General features: G+C 35.4%; 1 protein-coding gene across 3 annotated transcripts in view; it reads right to left on the bottom strand.

Annotated features, from left to right (window-relative positions):
* Window positions 1-20,380, bottom strand: part of KLHL4 (kelch like family member 4) — an 81,252-nt gene that overhangs the window by 34,671 nt on the left and 26,201 nt on the right. The window contains exons 1-2 of one of the 3 annotated variants that reach the window (XM_080554392.1): window positions 3,808-5,173; window positions 2,734-3,148 (exon numbers count right to left, since the gene is read on the bottom strand). The exons of 1 other annotated variant lie outside the window; for it this stretch is intronic. In XM_080554392.1, coding sequence (XP_080410518.1) covers window positions 2,734-2,771 — 38 coding nt within the window. In that variant the 5' untranslated portion in view covers window positions 2,772-3,148; window positions 3,808-5,173. Of the gene's footprint in view, window positions 1-2,733; window positions 3,149-3,807; window positions 5,174-20,380 lie in introns of those variants that run through there. One more of the 3 variants, XM_080554391.1, reaches the window with a different exon arrangement.

The raw sequence follows: 20,380 nt of genomic DNA, 5'->3' as shown, positions 1-20,380 counted from the left end.
TGTTTCCATGTACATCAGCACCAACTTATGTGCACAAGCATGTGTTTGTGTATTGCACATAAGGATATAGTTTTTGTCAACCATCAAACAGAATCTAAGCTTGCTTAAGGTTGAGGTATTGGCCTGATTTCATGTCCTTTCCCACTCTTTAATGTCTAAGTGGCATGTAGCAATATGTTCAGTTTGATAGAACCACAGACTGATTTGGGTCGGAAAGGACCTTAATGCCCATCTCGTTCCAACCCCCTGCCCTGGGCAGGGACCCCTCCCGCCAGCCCAGGCTACCCAAATCCCACCCAGCCTGGCCTTGGGCACTGCCCCAGATGGGGCACCAACCTGGGTAGCCTGGGCAGCCTGGGCCAGTGCCTCGCCACCCTCTGAGTGAAGAATTTCTTCCTAATGTCTAATCTAAATCTCCCCTCTTTTAGTTTACAACTTTTCCTGCTTGTCCTCTCACTATCTGCCTGTGTTAAAGTTTGTCCTCCTTTAGAGTACAGCTAGAAATGGAACTTCTACAGGCAGAGGTAAAGTCGCTGGTTTACCGACAACCACTCAGAAGGTATGATTCCTTGTGCAGAATAAAAGGAAAATTTCTATGAGGTTGTCTTTGGTATCCTCAGGTATGAATGCAAAGGAGCATATGGATGCAATAATTGCAGTTCCTTAAGCATGGCTTTAGCAGTGTAAGAGTTAGGGGATACTGCAAGTGCCTGATTTTTTAGAGGTGTTAATTACCAGAAGATCTCATTGATTCCAATCAGTTGTCACTATCTGGAACTTCTGAAGAAAAAAGAGGCACAAACTAATTTAAAAGGAAGGTTTCAAAAGTGCAAGATGAGACATTGTTAAAGAGATGAAAATACGTCCAGCAATTTTACTGAAGGTGTAAGGCTTCTCTTTATTTCTTCTCAGTATTTCACTTTGAAGCAATTAGCACATTAATGCTATAGCCAAAGAGAAAGATAGATGATTTACTTAGTGATTTCACTTGGTACATATTTAAGAAATTGGAACTATGTTGTAGTGTCTTTAATGATCTTTTTTAATTCATTGAAGTAAAGTTTTAATTATAGCGAAACTTGTTGTCATGATTTGCTTCCTAAACAATGCCTTAAAAAATCAGACTTTTAAAGTGTATTTTAAAATTAGCTTTAACCTAGAACATGCATAAAAAGCTTTCATTGATAACTTAGAGAAAATACACTTAAATATAGCAATACTTCATGAGATATATACACTCACAAACCTTTTCTAAAAGCTGCACATTTAAACTGCTCAAGAGAACTTAAATTTGAATACAAAGGCACGAAATTTCATGAGGTCTTAGCAGAAAGTTTATATATAGCTGGAGAAAATGCCACATCTTATTTTAGAGGGCAGTGCCTTAATACCTTCCAAACTGAATTCATTATCCTTTTTTTTTTTCCTTTTCCTTTTACCTCCTTCACCAGAAAATAGTTATCTTGATTATTAAGAGTTCCTTAATTTTTTTCAAATAAAATTGCCTTTCTGAGGTGTGCCAAAAGTTACTTTTTTTTTTTTTTTCCAGGAAATGTGTACTGTCTTTTGAAACAAATTGCATTTAGAGTAGGGGTTTTACCCATTACAAATCAGTACATTAGGAAGCATATGCAACTATCACATTCCTACCTCACTGATTTTATTTCATAATGAATTTACATAGTATACATTGACTACTAGTACTGTTTTCAAAATGACATTTTGTAATGCATTTTTTCAGTCTGCAGATGTTCCCTATACCAGATGTACAACTTGAAATATAACAACTGCTAAAAATACACAAGCTGTCAGCTTTGTTTTACTGAGAAACTATAACTTCAAATAAGATGGATTTGTATTTAAGTACAGTGTAAATATCCAAAAATATTCCCAAAGACTTGATGACAATCTTATAAAATGGTGCAAATGATCACATTATAAATGCATAATTTGAGTCCAAGGTGGGGTAAAGGTGAGGTAAAATTGTTGTTCTATAAGCTAATAATACTGACATCAATTTCAAAAACATCATACAAAAATTAAATGGCATGCTTAGTGAAATAACTTGTACTAGTATTTTCTTCTCTATATTAACATCTTAAAAATAGATCACTCCTTGTTCTTACACCTTTAAGGTGTCATAGCTGTCATATTTCTTACCTGACCTTGCAGAAAGTATGTCTCTTACTGTGCTAAACAAACTGTGAAAGTAATGTGATTTCAAATAAACCCTTAAAAAAGCAAGTAATGATGCTCCCTTTCCACTTAGTTAAGGGTTAATTATACTTGTCAAAGAGACAGTAAAAAAGGCAGTGAAAAATTTGACAAACTGATGGCAACCACACAGACTGTGTACCTCCAGCAGTTCCCATTTGTCAAAGTTGCACCCATTGATAAAGTCAGAATGAGGACAGTATTTCAGAAGGCTCATTTTTTCCATTGTTCTTACACAGAATAAATCAAGACAAAAAATTAATATGTTGTAAACTGCAATAGAGAAAATTTGACAAGCTGGCAGATTTTATTTTTATGGAAGTTCTGACATGACGTATCTTAAGCAAAGAGCAAAATTTCATGACAGTGTTCCTTCTTGCTTTTTAATGTGAGTGTGGGTGTGCACATATACAAAGTGAGGTTAATGCGGTAAGGAGCTCTGGTTAAAAACAAAGACAGTTTCAGGGAATAACTTGGATAGAAGTATGGCTTTTGAAGTGCAGACTTTAAAAGTCCTACCTCTCTGCAGATTCATCTGAATTTTCCTCTGTGATCATCTGCAACTCCTGTGGGGTTTTGTTTGAATCTTCTTTGACACAGTTTTCCTCTGTGCTTGTTTTGGGAATATCTTCATTTGATCGAAGCTGTTCTATGAGGTTTTGTTGATGCCAGGCTTGAATAGATCGGTGGTGCACCGGGGTTGGACCTGGCACAGGTGCCAGTATATTGTGGTGGACAGGACTGCTGTTTTTCTTCAGCCCATTTCTGTCCCGAGAGTGGTTCTTCAACCTGTTCTGAACCGGTGTCCCTCTGTGTTCATATCCTTCCTGCTGATGGCAGCCCCCCGTGCCTGCGGAGCCTTGCGAGGGGTGACTGAACCACCTCCAGCGGAGCCTCAGGATCTGCTTCACATCAAACTCTTTCTTTCCAGATACTGACATTTTTCCCAGGAAAAAAAAAATGTATATATATACAAAAGCCTATTCTTTTAGAAAGGAAACAGATTCTTTATCTCTTGTATTTCAACTCCTCTTCTTAAGAAAAGACAACAAAAGAACAAATACCGGTAGCTTGCTCTCTCTCTCTCTCTCTCTCTCTCTCTTCTGATTAATATACTGCAAGCTCTTCAAGCCGATGCTAAGCTGCTGCTAACTGTATAGGTGGGAATCCATACTGACAGGATGATGAGGTCAGACCTTAAACAAGTAAATCAGCTTAGCACAGGAAAGCAGCAACCATAACAGTACCCAGCTGCTAGGCTTACACACTCACAGCACTATAGCACAGCTCCCTAATATATAACCTAGCCTCACATGATCCTAAGGGATCTTAAGCTGCAACTTAAGATGCAGGAAAGCACACACAAATAAAGTGACAAGACTTTCTATCTCACGAGGTTTTCCACTGCTAATAAGCAATGCTGCATTTCACAGAAGATTTAGAGAGAATTCTTTTATGGACTCCTTACACAGATTTTTGGTAATGATTCACTGTGAAACTGTCCTGCAGTTCATGCGTTTCCTTAAGAGGTTTGCATGTGTTTATCTTGCTGTGTAAAATTCCTACAAATGGCCTCAGTGTGGTAGCACTTACCTAAAGGAAAGAAGCAGCATTTCAATATGTTGTGCAGAACTATGTATTTTTTCACCTACAGATATATTTCTCGATGTGATTGCAGGGAGAGAGAGAACAGAGGGAGGGAGCTCATAAAATCGGAGATGTGCTCCCGGAATGACTGTATCTGTGGAAAACACAGTTTCCTGGCTAAGTGCCTGTGTAAACACCCTTTGTCATCCTGCTCTTAATTTCTCACGGACGATGAAAAGAGTGTGATTTTTTTTAAAAAAAACACCTTTCTTTTGACAGTGTACACTGCAGCATGTTTTCAGCAAATTTAATAGATTTCTTATATTCATCCTCATCCGTTTGTTAATGGATGGGGCTGTGAGAACTGTTCCATGTGTATTTTGAAATAATGTACACAGACTGTTTTTGCATGCAAATTGAAAATAATTAAATGGATAGGCTGGGTTTTATTTCTTGTGTTACATTCTCCACAGTGTGCTATTGATGATCTATATGACTGTAAGCAATGTGCAGAAGCAAAAAAAAAAAAGCTGTAATAGTCAATAAAGCAGGATTCAGAATTAAAGAAGAGTAACCCTCTCCCGTATATCTTACACGTCTTCTTCAGACTTTTCTTTGGGTAGATGTGAGATAAATTACAGGACAAGGCAGGAACTGTAGAATAATTGAAATAAATTATGCTATTTAGATACACAGAGGGGAAGAAAAGACTTTATACTAAATAAAAATTATGAGAAAGAGTTGGCCATGAAAGGCAGAAAGGAAGAAGTTGAGAAAAGATGATATTTGAGAGACCTGCCTCCAGTACTGTGATTTACACAACAGCAAAAATGGATGCATTGTCACATGTGGACTTCCCAAACTGGTGCTGTCCCCCTATAGAAATAATACTTTGTTTAACAATCTTCACTAAGACAAACTGGGTTCCTAAGTAATATTTACTTGAGAATAAAATGAAAGAAGGATTTCTGCATTAGAATACCAGGCTGTAAGTATTGTTAATGGAACATAGTTTTAAAATACTACATTTTAAGTTTTATAGAAATGGATAGAAATGATAAAACTTGTTCAACTTCTAAGAAAGTATTTTAAGAAGAAGGTATATAAAGCTGATTTGTGGTTTAATAAGGGGTTTCAGTTTAAGCTTGTTGAGAATCTAAATTAATAAAGAAGATGCTCCCAAACTTCAGGGATTTTAAAGAATTTGTAGGGAGTGAGTAGATAAATGGAAATGCTGGCCATTGGGTAAGAGAGACCATTATGTCTTCAGAAGTCAGAGTAAGGTGTTTTCTTACTTTAATGACAGCTTTTTCTAACAATCTGAAATTTTCTGGAGACGTAAATGTTTAAGGTTGGGGTTTTGGTGTTTTTTTCTGTTGTTCTTGGTGGTAGTGGTATTTGGTTTTTTTGGGGGGGGGCATTAAAATCTATAATATTTATATATTTTCAATTTCAGCCTACACTTATGAATGTTTTACTATTCACTTTCATAAAAGTAATAGAACTTAGCAGTGTAGTGGTATCCATATATATTCCTGAGGATTGCCTACATGGTAATCCAAGATCTGTTTTAAGGAGAGTCTCAATATACCAAGTTAATAAAATAATTTATGATAAAATCTTGTAGAGGTGGACAGAGAACATGGTTTCTCGCTACTATCTTAATCAGGTCATTGAGGTCTTCCAGCAGCTCTGACAGTTCCACTTAGCAATAGCTCTGATATATTGAATCCGTAATTTTTCACCATCTCACAAAGCTTCAGATGGTTTCCTTTCCTTAAATCCCTTTTGCAGATATCATCAAAAACATATTGCTTGAATTTGACTTAGAATGTAGAAATAGAACTTCTGTTTGTAAATTACTCTTTTTCCTAGTACTCAGCACATGTTTTGGCAGATGTAGTATATCTAGCTGAAATTTAAAAAGTAAGACTGGACATTTCCTGAAGAGACTGTTTTGCTCAAAAAGTCAGCTTGAGTCAGCATGGAATATGCTTTAGGTAGGGCATAAGCAGATTATTCTTCACACAGCTTATAGCCATTCTGGCTAAAACTTCAATATGCTGTACTAGGACAGCACAAGTGATTTTATAAGCCAAAACTTCAGGCCTGATTAGACGCAGGTCTAATACCACAGGTATGTGGTATAAACATGGTACAGGTTTGTGCCATATACTAGCTTCTAATCATTTATGTCTAACCTCTGGTCTTTGTCAATATGAAGGGAACAGGAATCTTACCTTTTAGGAGACACACTGATTATAAAATTATAGGTCAGCATCTTAAACAAAACCTGAGAAAACTAAGTTCCCTTGAAATAGAATACAGTTTGAGTGTTTATTTCTTCATGATTTCTTTATAAATCTTTAGGCGTATCTCTGGGTTCAAACATCTAAATGTGAGAAGATATATCTATTATTACTATTCCTCATTTCATATGTTTTCATTTAGATAGTCATCCACCATGATGTTTACCTAGAGGTTACAGTACAGCCATGTAAAACTAATGCAGTTGTCAGGTATTAAGAGACACTTTTTAGAAAACTAAACTTCCATTTGGAAGCAAAACAGCTCAGTATAACTGCCTGCAGTTGTGGGGGATTTCTAATTGTTCCTTCCCTAGGAGGATTGCTTGTAGTTTGAAGGAAAAGAAGTTGGTATTCTCTGAAAAACCTCCTTTTGACTCAATGGGTGGTAAGGTTTTGAGGAAGATCTTCGATCAGATTAGGAAATTTAAATAAATGTGAGCGTAGACTGACATCTACCAGGGAGCTGGGCATCATTTTAAAATATTTGTGCAAACATGTTGAACTTCTAGATAATTTGAGGGGTACCTATTACTAGCAAAAGTGTAAATAGGCGTTAGTAATAATTGTAAGATTACAACTGTAAATACCTAATAAGGCTTTTGAATTAGAAAACTATAAAAATACTTTTATCATAAACTACCTTTGAGAAGAAACTGAGAATTTTCTTTCTGTCATGAATCATATTTCAAATCGCATCTTCCAAAATGGCTTTTAACTATGGCTGCCTCACATGTTCATCTGCCTACAGAGCACTATAAAGAAAGGAATTTGCTAATGCATTTCAAAATGGCAGGATTCCCTAATTATTAACTTGGTGTTTGGGGGTGGGGGAGCTGGGTTTATTTGTGTTTTCTTTTTGAGAATTTAAGCAAGTGCAATATATTCATGCAGTTATGTAATGTTTGTTCCCTTCTCAAAAGGTAATGGTAAATGACATTCTTTTTCTGTTTGCTTTGAGCTGGTAGTGCAGTGCATGCATGAAAAGCCTGTTAGAAAAAAATCTCTCTGTGTTCTAACAAGTCAAGCAAAGAACAATAAGAATAAATCATCTAACTTTCTTGTAGAATAATTCAAGAAAGATACCATCTGTGGACTCTGAAGCCAGCAGTATTGCAAGGGCTAGGTTACTTGCAAGCGTTAATGAAGTAGATCTTAGCTGAAAGGGAGGCAGACCAGAATAACTGTATTTTTTTATTAAAAAAAAAAAAAAAGCCTGGGATAGCTTTAGACCAGAGGTCTTCTGTGCTAAGCTCACTGATGCAAAACTTTCATAACAAAAAGTTAAGAAATTTTTGTGATATTTCTTGAGATACTTGATGTCTATTTTGACATTACATTTTTTAGAAAAGTTAATTACAAGCTTGTATCAATAGCGTATGCTCTACAGTGCTTGCAATTGGGGAAAACATCATACTGAGATAAACATAAGTACAGATCTTAGATAACTGAAGTCCTGTGTGACAGAGGTATAAGCTCTCTATCCAAACAATGTATTCTACAGGATTTTGCAGTTTGTGTATTCAGACTATGTGCTTATATTGCATATGAGGCCAGATAAAGAGAACAAGAAGTTGATTATTTTCATTACGCTGTTTTGAAAATGGAGAACTCCCATTAGTCCATCCCTTGTAAAAGAGATATTCCAGGAAACATCTGTGTATCATGTCCCCAGCATTAACAGAAGTCAAAGTTAAATGGAAGGGAACATGACCAAAGCAAAACAAATAGCTGTATTTAAAATCTGCGGGAAAGTTCAACTTTCTTTTAAAAGAAAAATGTGAATGCAAGTTTGCAAATGCAAATCAGCTTAAAACAATCAGTTACTTTTGATACTACTAAAGATAGTACAGATGATCCACTTAAGGGAAAGTGTTGACACATTTAAACGCAATTGCATCCTCAAATAACTGGAAACTGTACTACAGATCACAATCCACCTACAAAGCTGTGTGCCAAAACTGGAAGAAATCACAGCATTTCTACATGATCCAGCAAAAGAATGTGAGTATGCCTGGTATAAACAATTCTGATAGTCTGAAAAAGTCTGAACTACTTGTTCTGATAGTGTGTACAACAATATTGAATATATTGCCCAAGTTAACAAGTATTTCAGCCCATCAAAATCTGCCTATTATTTGCTGTCAGGGACTGAGACAGGTGAGAGAGAGAAGATAATTGCCAACAACTCTTAATAATGAAGAAAGGTGGCAAAGGCTCAGGGTCAGAATTTTCCAAAGTTATTACTTTTTCTGGATGCATAATTTGAGACATCTGAGAAACAGAAACATAGCACAGTTACTTAAGCATTCTGTTGAACAGTTAAATATACTGGTCAGTTTAGAAAATCTCGTCTACCTTGTATGATTTCCATTAATGTTTACTGTGATTCTTACTCTGTCCAACACGAACACAGAAAGTGCTACTGTAAACATTCTGCCAGTTTGCAGCATCCATCTTTTCAGTCTACAGGTACGTGGTACAGCTGTAACATGGCCCTTCTGCAAACTCGCTTCCCTTCTGCGGAAGTTCTAAATCTCTTCCAACAGCTACAAGTGTATAGAGCAAGGCGCGCTGGGGTGGTCTTCCTCAACTCCTTCCCTGGCTACTTATGAAGACTGCAGACTTTCTTGATATAGTGTATGTATAAACTCATGAAATATTTATGGAGAAAACTTAGAGCTACAACTCTGACAGCAAGTCTGCCCCTTATGAAGAGTAACACTTCCAGCTATCAAGAAGAATTACTATTTTCATAAAAAGGCAATCTGTAGTTTTGTCTTAAATACATATATAAAGTAGAAAACAAATAAATGCATTATTACTTTCTAAGAACTCATTTCTAACTTTTGTCTCAAAATAACTTATATATTCAAGATGAAAAAATCCTTATGAAACTTCCAAGGTGAAATTGGTTTTCTTTTGAGGGATAAAAATTACATTTCTAGGGAATATTTTGTTCTGCAGAGTAAAAGATGACAGTAAAGTTTTGTTTTCAGTATGACTGGCAATATTTTGTACGTTGTTTTCTGGAAACTGAACAAGTACTTGGAAAAATATGCCTTGCGTTTTAGAAATACAAGAAACATTCCTTTTCCCCTGTTAACTCTGAATGTCACACAAATGTCACACCTCCTAGAAATACAAGCAAAGTTGAATCCTAATGTATCTGCTATCAAGTCAAGAAAGGGTCTGTTTATTTTTTATTCATTTACTTGGAGGTTTGTTTGCTTATTCTTGAAGTATCCTACTAGTTTGTTCTTCTCTCACTGGCCTTTCATTATCTTCTGCTAGAGTATTTCCTATAGCATTTGAAGAAAAGTAAGAAAGTGTAAGAAAACAGACTTGAACAGGTCATTAGCAAGACGTATGCATGAATGAATTTGTTAGTCCCATTGCAATAACCTTGAACACTAAGTAGGTAGCTATGATCTAAATATAGTTTGTCTTCATTACTCTCATGTAAAAAGTTGCCTCTCAGAAAACAAAAACACAACAAAAGCAAGCAATTGTAGTTGTAGCTATGTACCATGAAATATAAACTATTTTATCTTTTAATGTATCCCACATTACAGAAAGATGGCATTCCTTTTTTTTTTTTTTGGACAGTAGTGTTTTCAATTTGCAAAAGCAGTAGTTACAAATAGAAACTAGCAAATACAGGTGTGTCTGCATTATTTCTTTTTTAAATGCCATCAACCTAACTCTGAAGTGTGAATTGACATAGTACCTATCATTTTACTAATAAACTGAATCAAAAGGAAACAATTACTGGCATGACACGATAAAGAAAATGTGGTGTTGAGAACTATGTAGATATTCAAAACAGCACTTTTTATAGTTTTTATGTAAATCTGTCATAGCCTGTGTCACAGAAAAGCATAGCCTTATCTTTTTCTGCTATAGAGACATAGAATAATTCAGGTTGGAAGGGACTTCAGGGGCTCTCTAGTCCAACCTCCTGAACAATACAGGGCCAGGTATGAGGTCAGACCAGGTTACTTGAGATTTTTTGTTGAAAACCTCTAGGATAGAGACATCAGAACCTTCTGGAGAACCTGTTATAATGCTTTACTGTCCTAATGTAAGTAGTAGAATGGTTGATGAACTTTTAATTACAGTTATTATGTGTAACAACTGTATCAAAACAGACACTGATTCTCAGCATATGATGGTATATATTCCATAACTATAAAAGGATTTTGATTGTATCTTTATGTTGAAAATACTTCATTTTTTTTTTTTTGCTTATTCACTAATAATAAGAAAGCTTATTTATTCACCAATTATTATCATTGGATATTAAAGAGTATGGAAAGGATATGGCATACCCTCAACAAAGACTATTATTTAGATTTGGCACTTGTCAGTATAGGTCTTTATCTAATGCATCTCAAAGCCTTGACAGAATAAGGACTTATGCCCAAGGTCAGTCTTCTCTTACAAGTTTTTGAGTGTGACTCATGTTCACTGTCTCTTAAAAAGTAATAAATGCTGTCTTTAATTTCAAGAGAGGGAGGCCCTTGAGGCAGTTGCATCTCAGTACAGTGTAGAATGTAATTCTTGGATGATTTTAGCATTTAATCCCACAAATGGCTTCTGAGTCTCACGAAAAGTGCTATATATGTCAGGAAAAAATCCTTAGAATGTTTGGCCATGGACATCCTCCAAATCACTGACAACAGAGACTACAGAGCTCTTTGAGTATTCATGGAAAAGTTACCTGCCTCGGGGCAGGTGTTTGAGTGGTTTGAGGCTTCATGTCTTTCTCCTTAATTACTTATCTAACTTCCAGTACACATATTGGTTCAACCACGGACACATAGTCAGGTCCCCACAAGCTGGCCTGAGTCATCTACAGGCATTCTGGTTTAGATCAATACAGGGGCACAAGCAGGTTTTTTTACAAGTAAAGGAAGTAAGTTAGAGGTTACTACTATTGGTTTTTGTAGCATAATGAACCATCAACCTTTTTCCTTCCTTCGGTTTCTCTTCCATGTGTTGTCAGTTTTCCTATCAATTTTCCAAGACTTTTGATCTCTCCTTTGTGGTGCCATAACAGTGCAAGGGACATAATACTTTAACAATACTATGATTACAAGCATCACTGTCAAAGCTCATCTGAAAAGGTACTTTAAGCCGCCAATATCCTTCTCAGCAAACTATCTCCCAGCAGCCTACCATCAGGTATCCTTTTGGTCATGTCACCTGCAGAAGTACACATTAACTCAGTTTATACTTTGTCAAAAAGCCATAGAGAATCACATCACAATCTTGTTGTTCGGCCTGGCTCTAGCTGTTGTTGGCTGCCAAGATGCCTTGAGGCTGCTCTTTTACTCTCTGATGCTAGCACAGAATTTAAAAACACATAAACACAGTTTTAAACCACTCAAGTCCTGACTTTCTTATGCAAACAAATTTGTTTTTGTTATTTCTGCATTTTTTTTTTTAGAAAATACCGGCTCAGCATCAATATTTTGGAATGTTAGAAATTTTAAGTATGCATTTTCATATTTTCTGGGGAAAACCCATTAGTGTTTTTTATAAGAGTATTGTGTAATTAAATGAAAACTGGAGAACTTACATTGAAATATAGAATGTTTTATCTTCATACATATTGATTAATAATCATAAAAGATACTAAACAACATAGTGATCATACTTGCAAGTGACAACAAATTGCAAGTAGACAAATACCACGAAACCTCCAGAAAGTACAAATAATGTACAATATTCTGAAACAGAAATTGTTAATGAAAGACTCCCTAGGGAAGAGAGAAATACAGACTACTGAAAGAGAAACAGAAAATGACACCTGATGATACGTTAAATCTGACTATTTACCATGAAAGATCATTGAAAAATGCTGTTACAGACTAGGATGGGGGGGAGTGATGCAGAGTAGCATCTCCTGTTTTAAGGTAGATTATTCTGTCTTAAATTCCTCCAGAACTTCATCAATAGTTGTAATTGATCCAGTCCTGTATCTCTTAACATGAATTTCATTGTGAATTGTGCCATCCCAAACATCAATGATGTTGAGAGTATTTTTTATAGGTGTAACAATCTGAGTTCCAGCGTTAGGAGCTGTAGACAAGCAGTTTTTAAGATAAAAACTTCCATTTCACATTTCTAGCTCAGTTTGGGGGTCTTTGAGTGAGATGCAGGTAGTCTATAATGTCTGTCCGGAAGACAGCAGCTCTCTAGTACTGTATCGGTCAGCAGGAACTTCTGGTACTTCTGTGATAATGCCAGGTAGCACCATTTCCTGAAATGGTTCTTGATGAACTATAGAAGTAGATGCAGAACAGAAATACCCATCGTTGATAGGATATGTGTGCACAGATGAGATATGTAAATGGAAGCTAGCCCTCTTTTTGATTAAGGAAGATACTTGCATCTGCATACATTAACTGTAGGAATTCTTGAGATAGCAAAGAGAGAGCTGTTGTAATATATTAAATCATTTTGCAAATACACTACTAGCGGGCTGTTCGTAGAAGAAATTAAGCCTAGCAAGCCTCCTGAAATTAAACTTCTGCTGAAATTAATTAGTAATATCCAACTTAATATAGTTTAGCATGTCACAACTGTAAATTCAGACAGCTGCTCTTGGTTTATTATATCAGTATAAAAGGCTGTTTACATCAAATTGTTTTGAGGTCTCAATTTTAACATCAGGCATCATAAAGCAATTTTACTGTGCTTTTGACCACATTTTAAGGTGATTGAAATACTTGGGAAAGATGGTATTTGGCCCTTTGGCTGACTGACTTTCCTAAATTAAGTTACTGATAATACGTCTTGTTATTGAGTAGTTGATGGCTTTAATACCTTCTTGATACAGTTAACACTTAGAAATATATTATGAATATCAGATGGTATCACCATTTCGACGTAAAATAAATTTAAATATGATGTCTGTAATTGTGATAGTGTTGATGTGGAATTAATGATCACAGGAAAAAATATACCTACTGATTTCCACTGCTTTAAAATACAAGATTCAACTAACCCCTGAAACATACAGAAAAGGCCTTGATATGTGATTGCTTCTTAATCATTGTTAGTGGTCGATTTTTTTTTAGAATGCTTTCTTTCATAATTTTATGTTTCACGTTAATAGAAATGTTATGTGAGTAACCAGTGGAAAAGAAAAGCTATTTGACTCTGCTCACTTAATAACTCCTTCTTGCTGATCCCTTTCAGTATTGCATTCCTTCTGAAATTGCTTTTTGTATGCTGGAACACACCTCATTGTTTTCTGCCTGACACAAGTCTAATCATTCTGGCGTGCAGACCTCTCACTTATGTAATAACAAGTACATCTTGCAGGAAAGGCATTACTCTATTACTAGGATATATAGTCTTTGTGAAAATAACCATATTTTATATTTTAAAGGAAACAATACAGAAATTCTAAAACTCTGTCTTGTGATTCAAATCATTTGTTTACTAGGATCTTTAATCATGTTGTTTTCACAGACTTGGTAGACTCCAAGAAGCTGTAATAAAAGGGTGAAGATTACTCTGCCTGTTTTTTTTTTATATACCAGTATAAGAATTCTTTTCTTTCTGGAACAATCTGCAGAAATATAGTTGCCTTCTCACCTAGCTCTAAAGTGGAGAATTCTTTAACTTAAGAATATTATTTCTGGCAATATTTTGATTAACAGTGCAAAAAACCTTTTTTTATAACTGTTAATATTAGCTTTTTTTTATGAAGAAAACTGTGTATTAAAAAGCAAAATAAAAATGCAGCTAATAACATCATCAAATTGATGACCAGAATGCATTTTAATTTTTTTGGCAGTATTCTTAAAATCAATAATGAACTGGGGTAGTTCCCAGCTCTTCAGCGTTTCTGGCAGTAAAATTCAATTCATGTAAGTCTGATTCTTACAACAGCTTACATCTGTAAATAGAGACCAAAAAAAAAAATCAAACGATTTTCTTATCATGAAAGACTCATGATGATGACAAATTGCATCCAACAACTCCTGGTCAAAATCCTATTATCATCAACTCTTAGACACGTCAAACTGTTGAGGTGATTCATCTTACACTGTGGTCCTCAACCATGCGTATCTTTAAATCTTTCTTAATAAAAGCAAACATCTCTAGGGAATCCTAAACCTTGGACTGAAACTTCAGTATTATTATCTGACTTGAACCAGCCCACTCTTCTATTTCTCAGAACTGTAAAACATCTGCATAATACTATCTGCATTTTAATCCTTCCAATAGTGAAAGTTTATTAATGTGCTAACTAATGTTCTCCTACTCACCTATTCACTACAGCTAGAATACTCTTTTTGAACAGGGCTACACTGAACAGATACAACATTTGCAACTTTTTGAGGATGAGCAGTGCTTTAAAAACTATATTGTGTTTCTTCCCTGTTATACATACCTACCATCTACTGTTGTGTCCACATCCATTGCTCCTAAGATGACGTCTGTACTACCTGACCACCTGACTAACAAAGAAACAAATGCTTGCTCTATATCTTCCTTTTCTCATCAGTTTCTCATATAAAGAACCAAAAACTTGATTAACAAGATGGTTTTTTATTTGGTTGGTTTTTGTTTTACTTTCCTATTTGGGGCATCCTTTGGGGCAAGATGAACCTATTTTTGTGGAGAAACTTACAATTTACTTTTAAGATTGTAAATGCAAATAGTCCATATTAAATTATATTAATATATATATTGCACTAACCCAGAATTTTTGTACTAAAAGAAAAAAAGAGATCTTTTTTATAACATGAGCTATAGCTGTACTTTTTGTAACAAAAAGTACTTAAGTAGTCTGCTGAGTATCTCTTAATGATTTAACATGTTGCATATCTTCTCTCCATTCTGAGTATTCTTTCTTCCTTTAGAAACAAACGTGAGGAATTTTATCCTCTGCCCATCTTATAAAAATAGAGGGTGCCAGAAACAGTCAGCTACTTGGGAAAACATTTGGAGACATTCCCAGATTTCTATTTTATGTTTATTCAGATGAATTTTTAGTGACCTATAGAATATAATCCCTCATGGGAACATCTGCCTGCTCTGAAACGATTCCCAGAAGAGTGGATTTTTACAATATAAAAGCATAAAACATGTTTGTTTCTTCAAAATAGAACAATTCATAGCAGCAATTTGTTTTTAAGCAGAGGAAAAGGAGAGAGAAGGAATTAGGAAATATTCTTCATCTTTATCTAACATCAATTACTTGAACATTCTATCATTGGGTATAAATTAATCCTCTGCCTTAGTGCTATTAACAATCACAGGTTTGATTTCAGTAGCTGTAAATCAGCAAGAGAAGAGCAGATAAAAGCACAGGTACTTTATTTTCTGGTTCTTATAATGCATTGAAGAAAATGTAAAATCAAAATTGCAGCATAAAAACTGTATCTCTAGTGCAGTAGAAGATCTCGGCACTCAACAGATGGACTTTTTTCGGATGTAGCCATTGATTCCATGATTGTCATTCAGTAGTCAGTCAGAGTCAAGGAATTGTGATGCAATCTCCTTCATTCATTGACCCCAATCTATAATGGGTAACATGAGCCTCTCTACAACATATTAATTACTTGCGATTGTATTTCTCTCAATCACAATGTTATTAGGATGATATTAGTACTTGCTTTGCGATAAATATATGTTGCATTTACCTCTAGAATGCTTCAGGTGCTGAACATTAATCTGAAGAAAAGGTATTTCTCACAGAGTTGTTAACATGCACAAACCAGCTTTCTGGTTTTCAGTCAATTTTTACTGTCTGTCTGTGAGAAACTTCCTGATCATCAAGGACAGTTTTACTAAGATTTCCCCTGTTTTGCACCAGGGTATTTTACACAATAACTAGCTGAATATAGTAACTCCTTTAATAGGCTATGCTCCCTTTGTTTCCAGAATTTATGGAAATATCCTCATTACTGTATATTTAGGCAGCATCTGTGGAACTCTCTGATAATATGAACTTTTAAAATCTAATGTAGTTGAAGAAATTAAATAATGTATATAAACCACTTATTAAATGGTAATATAATTAAATGTAGTTGCCTTATTATTTTCTGCAGACCATGTACAAACCATTTCAGGCTACAGTATTTTCTGAAGAGCAACTTCTAACAATATAGAGATCTGTGGCAATGTAGAACTCTCAGCTGAAGGAAATTTTCAAGTTTTCAGTTCTATGATAAACACTGAACATACATGCAGTTTTGTGCTTTCATAAAACTTTATTGTCAAGATGTTGATTTCTAAGCTGTATATGTAGAAGAGTGGTTTTGTTTGTAGAATATTTGGTTGCAAGACTTCTAATAGTTTGCAAGCTGCAAACTTATTTGACAACTGTATTTATATTTTATATATTTGTGATTTTTAAGAATTGAACCCAAGCTCAAATCTTGTATTAGTGTATAATTAAGGATTCTCTGTATGACCTCTGACAACTAAAAATTTTGGATTCACTGAATTAGAACCATTCCTAGATGCTGTGAGCAGCATCACTGGAGAAACTGATAAGCAAAGCTAACAAGTGGCAAAGACAGGATGATTTTTGCAAATTAACTGTGTTCAGGATGATATGCCTAACCAAGGATAAGAGGGCTTCCTATGAAATTGCTAGCATTGTAGTTTCCGTTCCAGTTCAGTTGGATAGGTTTTTAAGGGAATTATAATTTCTATGTTTTTAAAAGGGTTTGTTCCTTACTCCTCTGACATCTCAAATAATGAACCATCAGTTCTGCATAGATAATTTGCAGCAGTAGGAAGAGGTAATTTTTGAAACATTTAATGAAAATGTTTTAGTATGAATTTCAGAAAACATGCTTTGGCACGATTGCATGAGAGTACAGAAGAATTCTCTGATAATCCATAATTCCTAAATATGCAGTGTTGTTTCTGTATTGTGTACGCTTTGTACACACATGTACTTTCTGCTGTTAACATATTGTAAGCATCTGGACAATGATTTTCCTCCTTCTTCAGTAAAAAGTGTATAGAGACAAAACACCACCCACCCCTTTGAGGCTTGCATCCTTCAGGAAATTATGTTGTTAACTCTTTAAGCTAGATGCACAAGTCAGATTTTGCAAGACTGAGAGCTAAACTGCAAAGGAGCCACATTCTTAGTTGTATGTATTAGAGCTTTTACTTCTGTAGAAGCTCAGGGAAGGCTTTGCAGTGGGAGATTGCCACCTGAAAACTGCCCTGCAGGTTCATTGCCTGGCTCTATTTGAGTGGAACAAAGAAGTATATATTTAGTACAAAGACAGTACTTGAATTCTCAGCATATAGGAGCACATAGTTATAGCTGGTGCTGCTCTGATATTTAAGGATAGGACTTACTTTGTGCCATTTTTGTAGCTGTTCACAGAACTGTTTGGACCATTATTCACACATGATACTGATATACGGCAGCAAGATATAGAAATAAAGATGGAAGGAGGAAAAACTCAGGTCTCTTAGTCTCTTCAAATTTTAATTAGTGTTCATCAACTGCTGCTGATTCTCTGTCCAGCCTAGGTTTTGTGAATCAGTACATAGCACCCACGTAGAGCTTTGTGATGTAGGACAAATCCCAGCTGAACTTGACAGGAGGGATATGGGTCTGAACAACAGAATTCAGAGACTTTTCAAACCATTGGACACCGTTTGTGTGGCACCTGAAGCCATCACCATGCAAACAGGCTCTGCTTAGTGGGAATGAAGCACACTACAATTGATGCATGGGCCCCCCGCCCCCCCCAGAGCCGTGGAGTTGAAAGCATTACAGCTCAAGGACTAAAACAACGTGTTTGGAAAAAGGAATAAGAAAGAAATATCAGATTCTTTGCTGAAGCCTGTTTAAAGTACTCTGTCAGCAGTGTAAAAGGATAGAGCAGAGCCACATTCTCAATGTATAATGAGATAATCTGAAATGGGAAGACCACAGGCAAAGTCCTGTGGAAGGACTAAAATGGGAAGTCCAGGTCAGTGCAGAATTGTCCTCACATTACGTTCTCTTTAGTAACCTTTAAAGTAGTTGAAAAAGAGCATCCATTTCCCTGTAAAGGAGACAGCATTTAAGAAACATTTTCTAATAACAGGTTAGTTTTCTTTTATTGCAAACTAATTTTTTTGTGTGTGTGCACAGTTGTCCTGTTATTCCTATAAAGAGTTCAGTGCTAAACTCCTTGCTTCCTCATTGTGATTAAAGCATTTCCCTACTTCATTTTTTTATCAGCTCCAGGCAGTTTTGTTTTATTTTTTATTTTCTCTATCCTCCTGATTTTTCTCAAAGTCAGTTTTGATGTTTTTCCTGTTATTTACCTCTAGGCTAAATGCACATTTCCCACCTCTTCAATTTAGCAGAGGAATGTGAACACAATTATGTGGGAAGTTCTATGTTGTGTTATGTATCTACACAGTTGTATTAATAACCTAGCTAATCCAAATGGTCTCAATCTTGAAATTGAAATCTCCTGAACTGTTTGTTTTTAAAGCAAACAAAGGTAATACAAAATCTTTTTTAAAATCCCTTGGTCAGGAAAAGATACGGTCCACCAGTATAGTCATTAAGTTTGGTCTGTTCTTTTTCAGTCCTGTCAAAAAACAATTAGGTTTCAGTGGTTTCTCCCCAACCCATAAATCTTGCCAGGCATCCCTTATTTCTTAATTGCATAGCATGGAATGTCATTTTGCAGATGTACAGTAATTTAAAATGACAGGGATACACAGTTTCAGGTGATTATTTGTTCTACTGAAGCTATGTAGTGACAATTCTGTAAGTGTCAGCCTTGCATTCTTGGCTAATTATAGTACAGCTCTTGTTACTTGTATACAGTTGTGAAAATATTGTTGGGTGAGGAGAAATAAGCTTACCATGTGTTCAACAACTATAGACTATATTTTGCTCTGCTTTATTAGCCATATAAGTAAAGGTAATAAGATATTTCCTGTCGCTTTTAAGTACTTGGCATAATTACTTTTTCAAGTTTTAATTTCTAGCTTGTCTGCTTGTATTGTATAGCTACAAAACCAGGTCTATAAGATTGTGTAGTTACAGATAAGATATAATTAAATTCTTAGTAAGCAAAAGCAATCTGCCTGAAAAAGTGGGATTTTTGTGTTAGCTGCTGCTGACTATGAAAAGATTAGTTCAAAGCTGAAGATAATCAGCACCACCAGAACTTTCACAATCACTTAATGTCAGTAATACAAAATGCCACAGTATTTGTCTAAAAATTCCAGTGATAACATATACTGGGTATTTCTTCATTGTCTTCAATCAGGCTCTAAGAACCTCTCAGAAATCTTTTATCATTTCTCAGAAAAGTGATACGTTACTATCTTTGCTTTACAATATAGAAATTTCCTTTATGTTCTCTGTGGCTCCTCTCTCATTAAAGCAGAGTAGATTACCTCAGTAATTAATTATTTCATTATTATTACTTGGACACCTGACCATTGTCCAAGTGCATATATGTGTGGCACCCAGGAAAGAAGAACTTTGGCATAGACAACATATCAACTGTACCAAAAAGTGTCCATGATCCCTATCCACATTTATGTGTCAAAGCCAATCCTCTCCCGTTCTGTTTTACTAGGTAACCAATACATAGCAAGGATATTCCCCTGAGTAGAAGAAATTTTCACAGGAAAATAATGCAATAAACACTCTTGGGTTAGTGGTCTTAGCATTAGGTACTATGACTTCAGTCTAAGGCATTTTGGGCACAGGATATTTGGTATACTATTAAATAATACAATGGACCAGATTAGCTAAGTGCAACCGATAAGCTACTAAAATTTTACTCCTAGAATACAGCACTCCAATAATTTTACACAGCTTTTCTGTGAATACTGTGTATTTGCCTAATTTTACATTTCAGAAAATTTTATGGCCAACAATTTCACCTAGATTTATCTCACACCTTATAAAAACAACATTCAGTCATTTTTTAGTCAAATGGAAGACTGTCATTCAAGCTTGCCAGGCTGCATATGTGCTTTCATAGACAGGCAATAGGAAACACAATTCTGTAAACACCCTGATTTACAGCCAGCTTTAGCTGTGACTGAGGAGAAGCTCCCAATGTTATGTGTTTCCATCAAATATTCAAATGATTCAGGTAGATAACTGCCTATATTAAGGATAGCTGTTGTGGGGCTGAGATGTTTTTCACTGTCTTACATGATCCAGAAAGGACCATGAAGTAGGTATTATTTATCATCTCAGAAGTTAGAAGCTACTTCTTTCTTTTGGAAAATGTACCTTTCTGCAGTACTAA

This window comes from Anser brachyrhynchus (assembly GCF_964034855.1).
Source record: "Anser brachyrhynchus genome assembly, chromosome: 13".
NCBI lineage: Eukaryota > Metazoa > Chordata > Aves > Anseriformes > Anatidae > Anser > Anser brachyrhynchus.
This window is presented reverse-complemented; position numbering and strand designations above follow the sequence as displayed.